This window comes from Suricata suricatta, chromosome 10 (assembly GCF_006229205.1).
Source record: "Suricata suricatta isolate VVHF042 chromosome 10, meerkat_22Aug2017_6uvM2_HiC, whole genome shotgun sequence".
NCBI classification, from domain to species: Eukaryota; Metazoa; Chordata; class Mammalia; order Carnivora; family Herpestidae; genus Suricata; species Suricata suricatta.
Genome location: NC_043709.1, coordinates 63,386,569 through 63,399,336, shown reverse-complemented (window position 1 = coordinate 63,399,336; position 12,768 = coordinate 63,386,569). Strand labels below are relative to the sequence as shown.

Genomic DNA, 12,768 nt, shown 5'->3' with positions numbered 1-12,768 from the left:
GTGGCTTGTGAACTACCATGCCATTCCTAGGCAATTGAACATTTCTGCTTTCATAAGTTTACAGTTTAGAGTTCTGCATAAAATCTCCTGCAGAAAGAAGGTTTCTGTGCTAAAAAACAAAAATATGAAATCCACTAAGTAGGTAAGGGGTAGGAAATGGGTGAAGCCATCTTGAAACATTACTGTTCATTATTTAACCACAGTCACTGTAAGGGATAGAAAGAAGGCAGATCCTTCCTCCTGCAACTATGTCTGGGGTGTTTTTTTGTTTTGTTTTTTTTTAAGTAATCTCTATACCTAAGGTGAGGCTCAAACTCATAACCCAGAGATCAAGAGTCACATGCTCTACTGACTAAGCCAGCCAGGCACCCCTCTAAGTGATGTCTTAAAAGGCCAAACACTTGCAGAAAAGGAGTCCTCTGGAATCCTAAGCTTTTAGCTGGGTCTGCTTGAGTAGCTGGGGCTCACTAGGCTAGAGAAGGTCTACTGAGTAATCTCTATCTTCCTACCCAGCCCCAAAGCAAGAAACCGTCTTTCCTCCTCACCTTTCCTCGGATCAAAGCTTTGAAAGCAATTCGCATAATTAGGTAGGACCAGATGACATGCAGAAACTGTAGGATCAGGAGAAGGCCATTGAAGAGCCACCAGGAGGGATAAGGCCCGATCATCTCCCAACTCTCAAAGAAAGTCGTGTTCAGAATCCTAGAAGAGGTAGGCCAATGGTGAGATTCTAGAGTTAAAGCCAGGCAGAAAGCAATGAAGCAGAGTTCCCTGGGAAGCAGAACCCAGTGTGTTTTTCCCTATACATTTTAACAATTGAAATTCCAGGGATATTCTTTCACACTGAAAAAATAAAGAAAGGGGCCTATGAAATTTTCTATCTTTAGGGACAGGGAAAAGATATGTGAATCTCAGAAATTGATGGATTAAGTCACATTTAATCGTTTCAAATACTCAAGAATTTATCACAAAATTGGGGCAGCAATTTTAATCATAATCCTAGTCATTACTCGGATCCTCAGAAGCATATAGGACAGGTGGTGGTTGATTCCCTCAGACTAAGCAGAATCTCCAGCTTATAGTCACTGACTTTGTACCATTACGTAGGGAGTGCAGAAATGAGAGTGGTGTGTGTATTGGTTAGGGTGGGGTAGAAGGTATGAGAGCAGGAAAATAAGAAGAGCCTGAGAATTTTATAATCAGTGCAGAAGGCAGCAAAGGAATTACTTAGGCATAAAGTGAGGGCTCTTCCTCAGAGAGGAGTCAGGAAAGCCATAGCCAAGTGAGTTGGATGTTCTCAGTCTGGATTACACACAAGGTCCTGTGAGAGTCCATAAAGGGTCAGGTTAAGCCAAGGATAAAATTTGCAGGGCAATAGGGTTTTTGGTGGCCTATTCCCTAAATTGCCAAAAGGTATCATTAGCTACATAGAGCTCCATGACCCTAACACTCACCAGAATGGGTAGATTCCTAGACGAGTGACCACAAAAACAGCACTGAAGATCACAAAAAGGGTGTCACAGAGACGCTGGTATTTGGCATAATTGGCCAGTTTGGCTGCCTGGAGAAAGGAAGATAAGAATTGAGTTGGGGAGAAAGCCAGTTCTCAATTAGGAAGAAAAGGAGAGAAAGGAATAATGAGGAAAAAGGAGTTTGGGGGAGGGGGGGGTCTCACCTCCAGCAGGAAGTCTGAGACATCATGTAAACACATGACCAGAGTTCCCACCCGAACCATGTTGTTGATATAGGAGAAGGTGATGAGCCCAATGGTGGCCAAGTGATGCAAAAACATGATCAGGAAGTCCTAGCAAGGAATGGAAATAGAAGAGGCAGGTAAAGGCAAGGCCATAGAGATTATCAGCCAACTCAATGCCCTGCATGTTCTCTGAGAATCTTGTTCCACTGCTTAGAAGTTCCATTTTGGCTAAACTTGCCCTTATGGAGCGCCCCTAATATTTGACCCAAAACTCTACACCAGTGACTGACCCATAATCTATGTTAATATAGCTCAGAGCACTTCTCTGGAAGTTGCAGAATATGTAGACCATGTATGCTGACTTGACACTTGGAAATAATTTCCTAGGTGGTAGGCCTATAAGCCATAACTTATCTGTGAGATTCTAAGACTTTTGATGAAAGAAATTTCAACCAAAGGGACCTAAGAGAAAGGAGCGGTTTATGGAAGGGCAAAGCTAAACTCTTCAAATAATTTTCAGAGAAATGCTAAACAATCCATCTTAACTGTAAGTACTTTCTGCTTTCAGATTTAAAGCTCTAATCTCCTCTTGGGTTCAAATGCCAAGGTTAGACTCAGAAATACCTGTTATCAGACATGTCAAATGAATGCTTCTCAGCCCACTGAGGGACAGAGGATGGGAGTAAGTGGGTAAATTTGGGTGAGAAAAACAAGGATGAAAAGTCTGTGCTCTCCACATAGATACAGTGGTATGTTGTAGTTCTTGAGTTGCAGACAGGTTCACAAATATACATTCTAGTATTTTTTAAAACCCACATATATATTACAAATCTTTTTATATGTATCATGTTTTAAAATAAAATTTTAATAAGGGGACCTGTGTCTTCTGACCATAGGAGAGTGAAAGGCCATCTGAATTGAGTATCAAGCTTCTAGATTACACAACAACAACCCAGATTAGTTTTAATCCATTCCCATAAATGCTAACTCTGGTTTTCCTCACCAAAGATAACCACGAGATAGTGATAAAGTCAGATATGCTGGAACCACATTACTTCAGGTGCCTACCAACAGTAGGTAAAGAACTCTACCCTTTCTGTCTGCTTATAAAAAACTTAAGTCATTTCCAACTTTGTCACTATATGGGCAAGTCAGCTCACTTCTCTGAATCTTTGTTTCCTAAATAATAGCAATAAAATGGTAAATGAGATAATCTAAAACTCTTTCCAGTTGACATTTTTTAGGTAAATGGCATCACCAAGAAGAGAGAGAACAGAGAGAGAAAATAAGGGTCTCACAGCAAAACAAAAGCCAGATCTAGCTGTTCTGGAAGCTGGCCTTTTCCTAGATCAGGCCTTACTATCCCTTAGTTCTGACTAGTTTCCCAAGCTCTATACATGTAAGAACCTTAGAGAAAAATAAGGAAAAGGATATGCTTTTTAGCTAGTTAACTGTTTTTATACTGGGCTACCCAGAACGCCTCAAATATACTTACTTCATCGTTAGTCAAGTCTCATTTCTGAGAAGGTTACAAAGAGCTAACAGTCCCATCAAACCTACTTTTTCCCTCCTTTGTGGTCCCAGTCAGGGTAGAGAATCCACAAGGCTGCTAGAAAGTAGGATGCAATATGTTAGAGTTGAGGGAGACAATGTCCTTACCTTTCGTTTAATGTCTATAAACTGAGAAAACATGAGAGACCAATAGAAGGCCAATTCCATCATATAATAGTAATAAAGCCCACTTGTGAGAGGCTGGAAGAGAGAAAGTAGTAGTTAGAATACCAGCTAGTTAAAAATTCATCCCATCTCTGCAACTTTCTATGTCTTGGAAGACCAATACCCAAAATTATTAGATACCCTTCCGCCCCATCATGTTCCAAGATCTGTAACAGCTAATAGACTTTGGACTGGTGTGGAGACTTAAAACCTCTTCCCTCTGCCCCTCCACATACATTTTCAGCTTGCATCTTTAAAGGTAAGATAAGGTTAACACATAAGATAGTGTCAAAGTCAAATCAGTGTGTCTAGAATTCTGGACAATTAGTGCTTTTCAGAGTATTTAATATACTCAGGTCCTGCCCACCAGACCTTACACACACACACACCCTTTAGTAGACCTGCCATATTTTTCTAGAATAGATTAGAATCGAGACGCTTTTAAGGGGACTCCAAGTTACCCTTGATTCAAAAAGGGCACCTGAACCAGAAAGCATCTCACTGAGTACCAGGAAGCTGCTTTTCTTTTCAGCCCAATTTGGGTGAATATAATGGGAAATCTGCAACAAAAAGATCATAGGATTTCACAGCTATGGGAGCCCCAGAAATAGACACCCTAAATAGCCCCTAATCCCTCAAGAAAACATGCCATCTGCCCTGGGACGGTCCTGCCCACCAGACCTTACACACACACTAGGCCCGTGCCTTGCAAGGGCTCAGACTGTACCTGATATGGATAGCTATGCCAGCACTGTCGGATGTCCCAGAACCAAGGTGACTATGAGAAAAGAGATAATCCAAGTCAGCCTTTAGGATTCAACGCTGACTTACCAAATAATCCCTTTCTCTCTCTGCTAGGAGCACAAGAGAAATGGGAAAGAAAAAGGAATCCCTCTTGACAGAATTTAGGGGTCCTTAAAGGGTCAATAAATGGCTAGGTTTTTCTTCTAGAGCAAGAAAAGTGTTCTTACGTATAGAACCTGCTTTGAAATAAGTAAGAGCAGGGAGAGCTCTAGGATAGTTTTTGGAAACATCAAGACCTAGGATATAGGAAATAGGGATGCAGGAAGACAGTGATGACATCTGACAATAAAGAGAGACACCTTCATGCCAAAGATTCAAAGTCAAAAATAATTATCTCTAATGGAGCATCAATTATGTCCTTTAAGGAAATTTGTCCATTTAGTTGTTCAGTTGTTCATAATATGGTCTTATCCTTTCAGTGTCTACCTGATCTAGAGTCATAGCCCCACTCCCGCTCCACCCCTGACCTTTTCTCCCTGACATTGATCATTTGTTTTTAATTTTTATCTAGGAGTTTACCAATTTTAATTACACCTTTCAAAGAACCAACCTTTGGCTTTGTCTATTACCTATTTCATTAATTTTTTACCTTTTTAAATTATTATTTCTTTCCTTTAACTTACTTTGGGATTACTTTGATCTTCTTTCTCCAGATCTTAAAATAGAAACGTGTATCATTGATTTTAACTCTTTCTTCCTCTCTAATACAAACATATAAGCTAGAAATTTCCCTTTAAGCATGTTTTAGCTGCATCTCATAAGTTCTGGTATGTCGGATTTTCAGTATCATTCAATTAAATATTTTCTAATTTCCTTGTGATTTCTTATTTGATCCATGGGTCATTTAGAAGAGTTTCACTTCCAGATGTTTTCTGGATATCTTATTATTACTGATTTTTAATTTAACTTTATTATTATCACAGAACATATTTTGTAGTAGTTCAGGGGCACTTAGGTGGCTCAGTCAGTTAAGTGTCCAGCTTCAACTCAGGTCATGATCTAGCGGTTCGTGGGTTCGAGCCTCGTGTCGGGCTCTGTACTGACAGCTCCAGATCCTGTGTCTCCCTCTCTGCCCCTTCCCCACTCACACTGTCTCTCAAAATGAACAGACATAAAAAATTTTTTTATAAAAAATATAAAAAGTCATCAACCGTGGTGTTTATTGGTCTATTCCCTTCATTTAGTTCCGCTTCTTCATGTATTTTGAAGTCTCAATTATAACACTTAGAGGAAAATAGTGTGGTATAGTGGGGAAAAAACCACAACAACATGGAATCAGGAATCAAAAAGCCTGAATTTCTTTTGACAATTAAATGAAAAGCAGGAATAATACTTGTTTTATCCACTTTAAAGAGTTACTGATTCCATTTCTACAACTGTCTCCTTGAAAGAACAAGATTTTTATCAAATGCTGTGTAAACCATCATCAGATTAAATCACATCTGATTTAATCAATACCATTACTATTGTACTATGCTATTCCTATTACAATTATTTCCCCTAAATAAAGAAACAGTATATGAAGTTACTGCAGTCAGATGCCAGAAAGACAACGATCTATTTGACATATAAGCCTAAGCTATAGGCATTACAGAAAAAATAAAAGGTGAGGGAAGAAATAAAGATCTAATGGTATCACACAACTCCTCTCTAGAGATGTAGCATGATTAGAACCCAACAGAGGACCAGAGAGAATTTAGACTTACCGACCAGAGAAATCTAATTCCATAGCAGAATATACATAAATAAAAAGTGAATCTCCACCTAGGTGGGCAAAGAATAGAGGTTAGATGAATATTCACTCAAAAGAAAAGTTTTGAGGCTGAGGAAGTCAAGATAGCAGATTTGGGGATAAGACAATTATGGGTGAGAAATAAGTTCCCAGAGCGACGCCTAGCTGGCTCTGTCAGTAAAGCACGTGACTGTTGATCACTGGAGTCATAAATTTGAACTCCATGTTGAGCATAGGGTTTACTTAAAAAATAATAATAAATAAATAAATAAATAAAATCTTAAAAAAAAAAAAAAAAAAGATAAAGTTCCCAGCACAGGGATAAATATTGTTACCTAAAAAGCCAAACTGATAGAGACATCTTCCAGCTTTGTTTAAAATATATTCCCACAAGTATATACTGGCTATAATCAACTTTTCTTCCATATTAGATGCCCTAATGATAGTGCCCAATATTTTCTTTGCATGACAATGATCAATTGTGTTCTGTGTGCAGAGGATAATTAGTAAAAACCCAGTGAAATGAAGTACAGTATGTCCAGGAAAGGGATGCTTCCTACGAAAATGTCAACTTACAGCAAGATTGTAAATTACATTACAATGTACACATTGTATCTCTACCAATGTGTACAAGGGTGTGCCTATCCACCTACATAAGTGCAGGAATTCACTCCCAGTCTATTTGGGAAGGAGGAACAAAATCAAACTACGACATGTAGCTTAATGGCAAGCATGTTTAAGACACTAAGGGTGACTGGTCTTCCAGTTCTCTTCTTTCCTGCCTTTACTAAATTGAGTCAGCCCTCCACATTCATTGACTATTGTCCTTCCTACCAAAAGAAAACCTCAGTCCAGTCATACCCCGCCCTCCTCACTCCCAACCTCCATATGCACACCTACATGCTCTCACAGAACTTAGTGAGCGTTGGGGGCTTGTCCTGATTCCTCCGATGACGAAACCAGCATTGGATTTTTCGGACATCCCAATCCAGTTGTTTTGACAGGCCCTTTAGCCTTTGCTCATCAGGATACTGTGGATGTACAGCAAGAATCAGAATGTCCCTTTCTCTTCAACCCTCTCATTAAATTCCTCTGACTAGCTAAGTGGGAAAAAGAGGGGATAAAAAACTACGGCAGTTTAAGGGATGTTTATCTTTCTAGCTTTCATCCCAAAACTCGTTTTTAGTAAGAAGTCCTATTTCACATACCAAAGACCTTTGCCTTTATACGCATTCTTGTTTGGTCTCCTCTCTCAAGCGCAAGCTGAGTGAAAAAAGCTATTAAAAACCAAAACTGCAGGGGCACCTGGGTGGCGCAGTGGGTTAAGTCTCTGATTCTTGGTTTTGGCTCAAGTCATGATCTCACAGTTTGTGAGTTTGAGCCCTGCATCAGGCTCCACACTGCACAGAGCCTGCTTGGGATTGTCTCTTCTTCTCTCTGCCCCTCCTTCCCTGCCTGTGCTCTCAATAATAACTTAAAAAAAAAAAAAAACCCAACTACAAAGGCTACTGATACCACCCCTATCTTGATTATGCAACTAGATAACACAGAAGCTGGAGCAGGGAAAAACAAAATCAAAATAGGATGCATGTCTCAAGAAGGTGGGGTTGTGGTACTAGGTCTAAAACTCAAATGCATGTAAACTTATTTAAGGGATCCTGACCCAAAGGTATTTCCCTGAGGGGGATAAGGCTCTCCTTATATGGACTACCCAAAAGTGAAAGATCATCCCATCCTATGTATCCCTTCCCTTGGAGATACTTGGTCTCTACCTCCTGCTCTATGGGGCAACCTCCCACATAAATCTTCCTGTTTCTTTGTTGACTTACCTTGGTAATAGATATGAACACCTTCTCAAGGATGGCATTGGGTTGGGCCTGATAAGGACCACTGTCCTGGATGCCAACATGGAGTGCACAGGGTTTGGCAATAAACCTGTAAGGATAAAAATCCAAAGCCAATTTTAAGTATGGTTTGCTAAAGCATGAAGGAAAAGATCCTAATTAGGGGACTGATGGAAGACAAAGGGAAAACACTAGGCTGGGAACCAGGACTTTTCAATTTATTCCTGGATTCTGCCATTGACTTACTTGAGAAGTGACATGTTTAAGAAATATTAGAACATAAGCTCTCTTTCCATTTTTTCCTGTCTTCCCTTATCGCATCTTGAGCTGTAGAGTCAGAAAGACCTAGGTCAGACCTATCATTTTATCTACTAGTCTACCACTTATTGCCTGTAGGAAAGAACTGGGGCAATTAATCTCTATAAGTTTTTTTTTTCATCTAGAAGATGAAGATAATATCAACATCCTTGCTATTCAATCTCAATATAAGAGCCACAGACCAAAAGCATTACTGTTTTTTCCTGGAAGCCTTTTGGAAATGCAGAATCTCAAATCCCATCCCTGACCTGCAAAATCAGAATCTGCATTAAAAAGATCCCCAGGTGATTTCTATGCCTATTAAAATTAGAAGCAGTGGTCTACTTTATAAGAATCTTATAAACATTCAATGAGATAATGTATACAGAAGACCATGGCACAAGCGAAATGCTTAATAAATGGCATTTTCCTCACATCAGAAGATCAAGAAGATCTTAATTGAAGGGCAAGTTGATACTGAGCTCTTCCTGAATACAAATATCCTGGGTCTTCGTCACCTTCCTGCCTATTCAAAAGATTACGGGGCGGGGGGGGCGGGGGAGCGGCTCGCCTGGGTGGCTCTGGCTTAGTTGGTTAAGCGTCCAATTGGGCTCTGTGCTGACAGCTCAGAGCCTGGAGCCTGCTTCGGATTTTGTGTCTCCCCGCCCCTCTCTCTCTGACCCTCCCCCACTCATCCTCTGTCTGTCTCTCTCTCAAAATAAAATAAAGACATAAAAAATTAAAAAAACAAAAACAAAAGATTATGGAAATACTTAGAACTTTCGGTAGCCTGCAAGAAAGGAAATAGGAAGGGTGAGGAATAAATTACCTATTGGTACTCAATTCTATTCCCAAATCTACTATTAATAAGTCATACAAACTCAGTCAAGTCACTTAATTTTTGGGTCTTGGTTTCATCATCTAGAAGAAGTACTGAAATGATTTCTACGATTTGTTTTTCTTTTTTTAAGTTTATTTTATTTTGAGAGAGAGCATGAGACAGAGTGAGCATGAGTGGGAGAGGAGGACAGAGAGAGAGGGAGAGAGAATCCCAAGCAGGCTCCAGGCTATTAGCTTGGAGCCTGACTTTGGGCTGGATCGCACAGAGAAATCATGACCGGGGTGCCTGGGTGGCTTAGTTGGTTAAGCCTCCGGCTTCGGCTCAGGTCAGATCTCACGTTCGTGGGTTCGAGCCCCGCATCAGGCTCTGTGCTGATAGCTAGCTCAGAACCTGGAGCCTGCTTCTGGTTCTGTGTCTCCTTCTCTCTCTGCCCCTCCCCCTCTCATGCTCTGTCTCTCTCTGTATCAAAAATAAAAAAAACATTAAAAAAAAAAAAGAAATCATGACCTCAGCCGAAATCGAGTTGAACACTTAACTGACTGAGCCACTCAGGTGCCCTTCAGACTTTTTTCCAAATTTACTATTTATTTATTTTTTGGATATTTTTATTTTATAATAGTTTACTGTCAAATTGGTTTCCATATAACACCCAGTGCTTCTCCCCACAAGTGCTCCCCCTCCATGACCATCACCCCTTTCCCCCTCCCCCTCCAACCCTCTGTTTGTTTTCAGTATTCAATGGTCTCTCATGGTTTGTGTCCCTCTCTCCCCAACTTTCTTTCTCCCTTCCCCTCCCTCATGGTCCTCTGTTCAAAGTTTCTTTGGTTACACTTATGAGTGCAAACATATGGTATCTGTCCTTCTCCTGACTTAATTCACTTAGCATGACACCCTCAAAGTCCATCCACTTTGCTACAAATGGCCAGATTTCATTCTTCCTCATTGCCATATAGTACTCCATTGTATATATATACCACATCTTCTTGATCCATTCATCAGGTGATGGACATTTAGGTTCTTTCCATGATCTGGCTATTGTTGACAGGGCTGCTATGAACAGTGGGGTACCTGTGCTCCTATGCATCAGCACTTCTGTATCCTTTGGGTAAATCCCTAGCAGTGCTATTGCTGGGTCATAGGGGAGTTCTATTGATAGTTTTTCTTAGGAACTTCCATACTGTTTTCCAGAGTGGCTGCAACAGTTTACATTCCCACCAACAGTGTAGGAGGGTGCCCGTTCCTCCGCACCCTCACCAGCATCTATAGTCTCTTGATGTGTTCATTTTAGCCACTCTGACTGGTGTGAGGTGGTATCTCAATGTGGTTTTGATTTATATTTCCCTGATGAATGATTCCATGGTGTTAATAATTAATTGTAATTAATTTCTAACTTGTAGACCTTTGAAACTTAAGGAACTATTCCTTTGTTCTTCAAGACAGGTCCCTCTTGGGGTGCCTGGGTGGCTCAGTTGGTTGGGCGTCTGACTTTGGCTCAGGTCATGATCTCACAGTCCGTGGCTTCAAGCCCCGCGTCAGGCTCCATGCTAACAGCTCAGAGCCTGGAGCCTGCTTCGGAATCTTTGTCTCCCTCTCTCTCTGCCCCTCCCCTACTCTCTCTCTCTCTCTCTCTCTCTCTCTCTCTCTCTCTCTCTCTCTCAAAATAAAATAAAGACAAAATAAAACAAAACAAAAACAAAAAGAAAGAAAAAGAAAGATCCCTCTTGGGGAACATGGCTGGCTCAGTCCCTCCAGCATGTGACTCTTGAACTCAAGGTTGTGGGTTCAAGCCCCACATTGGGTGTAGAGTTTACTTAAAAGAAAAAAATTCTTAAAAAAAAAAAAGAAGAAGAAGAATCTCTTTTTTCCACAACCATAAATTTCTGTGAGCATTAGCTGTAGGAAAAGCTCTATGTAGTCACTTTCAGGATAAGTCAAAACTAGTTTTAGTTCTCTTAGCATCTTAAGGAGTCCCAAGATGAAATGTGACTGAGAGGCATAGGATCGAGTACTCTTGACCTATTTCTTGGTCTGCATTTGAATCCAGAATTTATCTCTAAGAGAGGGACTGAGAATAAGAAACTTTATTATCTTCCTCTATAAAAACTTTTTACTCTTATCACGAAAGTTCCTGAGCCATGGAGAAATATTTATTCATAGCACAAAGTTAGCCACATCTGTAACCTATTTTCTCCTCTTCGACACAGGTGGTACAAAAGTTTCATCAAAAGGCCAACACTAATAGATACTTTATATTCCCTGGTATATTATTCTGTGTACAAATATTTTAGCACCACACTCCTGTTTAGACTCCTTATGAACACAATACACAGAGACTAATGTTTTTGTATTTGCCAAGGTTCTATGTCTGTGCTCAGTAATTAACAAGTGACAGGTCTCTCAAATCCTACCCTTGCTCTATTGGAACTCAGTTTGGACCCAGGACTGATCAGCATCCAGAGAAGTAATTAAATCAGTCATTCTTTGCTTTTGAGTTGGTGCTACAAGACAGATAAAAGCACTGAGTTATCTCTGTCTCCTTTCAGTCTACATTAATTGTATGAAGAGGTAGATCCAATAACAAAAACAGCTTTTCCAATTCCTACTCTTACTCCCTGATCCAGGGCTCTTCTTCAGTCCAGAAGCAGTCAGGTGATTAAAGGCCCCAGAGTTAGAGTTTGCCCGCTAAAAGACTTTGTGAAAGTTACTTATTTATAGAATGGAATAATATCTACGTCATAGGGTTATTTTAAAAATGAAATCGGGGCGCCTGGGTGGCTCAGCAGGTTGAGTGTCTGGCTTTGGCTCAGGTCATGATCCCATAGTTTGTGTTTGAGCATCATGTCGGGCTCTGTGCTGACAGCTCAGAGCCTGGAGCCTGTCTTCAGATTCTGTGTCTCCCTCTCTTTCTGGTCCTCTCCTGCTCATGCTGTCTCCCTCTCTTAAACATAAATAAAACATCAAAAAAAATTTTTTTAAATGAAATGACTCGATCCATGCCTAACCCAGTACCTGATTTTTTTCTTTTAATTATCTGGACCTTGGAGTGGACTTCATATCCTAGAGTTGTAATTAGCTCATATCCTGACCTCATTAGTTCACAGAGTGCAATCAAAGACAAAGTTACCAGCATCCACATCAGTTACAGTTAGACAAATACAGACCCTAACTAAGAGGAGCACCTGGGTGGCTCAGTCAAAGTGTCTTGATTTTGGCTCAGGTCATGATCTCACGATTCATGAGACTGAGCGCCATGTGGTGCTCTGTGCTGACAGCACAGAGCCTGCTTGGGATTCTCTCTCCCCCTCTCTCTTTGTCCTTCCCCATTCATGCTCTCTCTCTCCTCTCAAAATAAATAAACTTAAAAAAAAAAACCAGACCCTAAGAAAATCTATTTGACAAATATTTATGGGGCACCTATTTTGTGCTATAGCATGAAGCATAAAACATAAATAAGGACTTACATTTGAAAACTTTTTCTGTGATAAAAATTAAATGCATAGATTTATTTATGTGCTTAATGAATCGCCTTAATGAAGAAAGTGAAATTAGGTATTCATCCTTTTTGTTAGATAGGCACTTCTGCAAAGCATGCTGTACAGACTCCCAGGGCCTCAGAGACCCTTTCAGGAGGTCGACATGGTCGAAACTACTCTCATAATAATTCTATAACTTCATAATAATTCTTTTCTTTCTCACTCTCCCATGAGTGTGTACTGGAATTTTCCACGGGTTACATAACATTGCAATAGACCAAATGCAGAAGCTGACATGAGAATACAGTTGCCCAATACTAAAGAGTGTTACAAAAATGTAAAATAATGCTATTCTCACATTAAAA

The 12,768-nt window shown here is 40.2% G+C and overlaps 1 protein-coding gene across 3 annotated transcripts in view; it reads right to left on the bottom strand.

Moving 5' to 3' along the window:
• CERS5 (ceramide synthase 5) overlaps nucleotides 1–12,768 on the bottom strand; it is a 33,093-nt gene that overhangs the window by 3,457 nt on the left and 16,868 nt on the right. For 2 of the 3 annotated variants that reach the window (XM_029954471.1, XM_029954470.1), the window contains exons 2-9: nucleotides 7,778–7,883; nucleotides 6,849–6,979; nucleotides 5,923–5,980; nucleotides 4,140–4,190; nucleotides 3,356–3,448; nucleotides 1,676–1,804; nucleotides 1,455–1,561; nucleotides 546–702 (exon numbers count right to left, since the gene is read on the bottom strand). In XM_029954471.1, the coding sequence (XP_029810331.1) occupies nucleotides 546–702; nucleotides 1,455–1,561; nucleotides 1,676–1,804; nucleotides 3,356–3,448; nucleotides 4,140–4,190; nucleotides 5,923–5,980; nucleotides 6,849–6,979; nucleotides 7,778–7,883 (832 nt within the window). The remainder of the gene's footprint in view (nucleotides 1–545; nucleotides 703–1,454; nucleotides 1,562–1,675; nucleotides 1,805–3,355; nucleotides 3,449–4,139; nucleotides 4,191–5,922; nucleotides 5,981–6,848; nucleotides 6,980–7,777; nucleotides 7,884–12,768) is intronic. The other variant, XM_029954472.1, reaches the window with a different exon arrangement.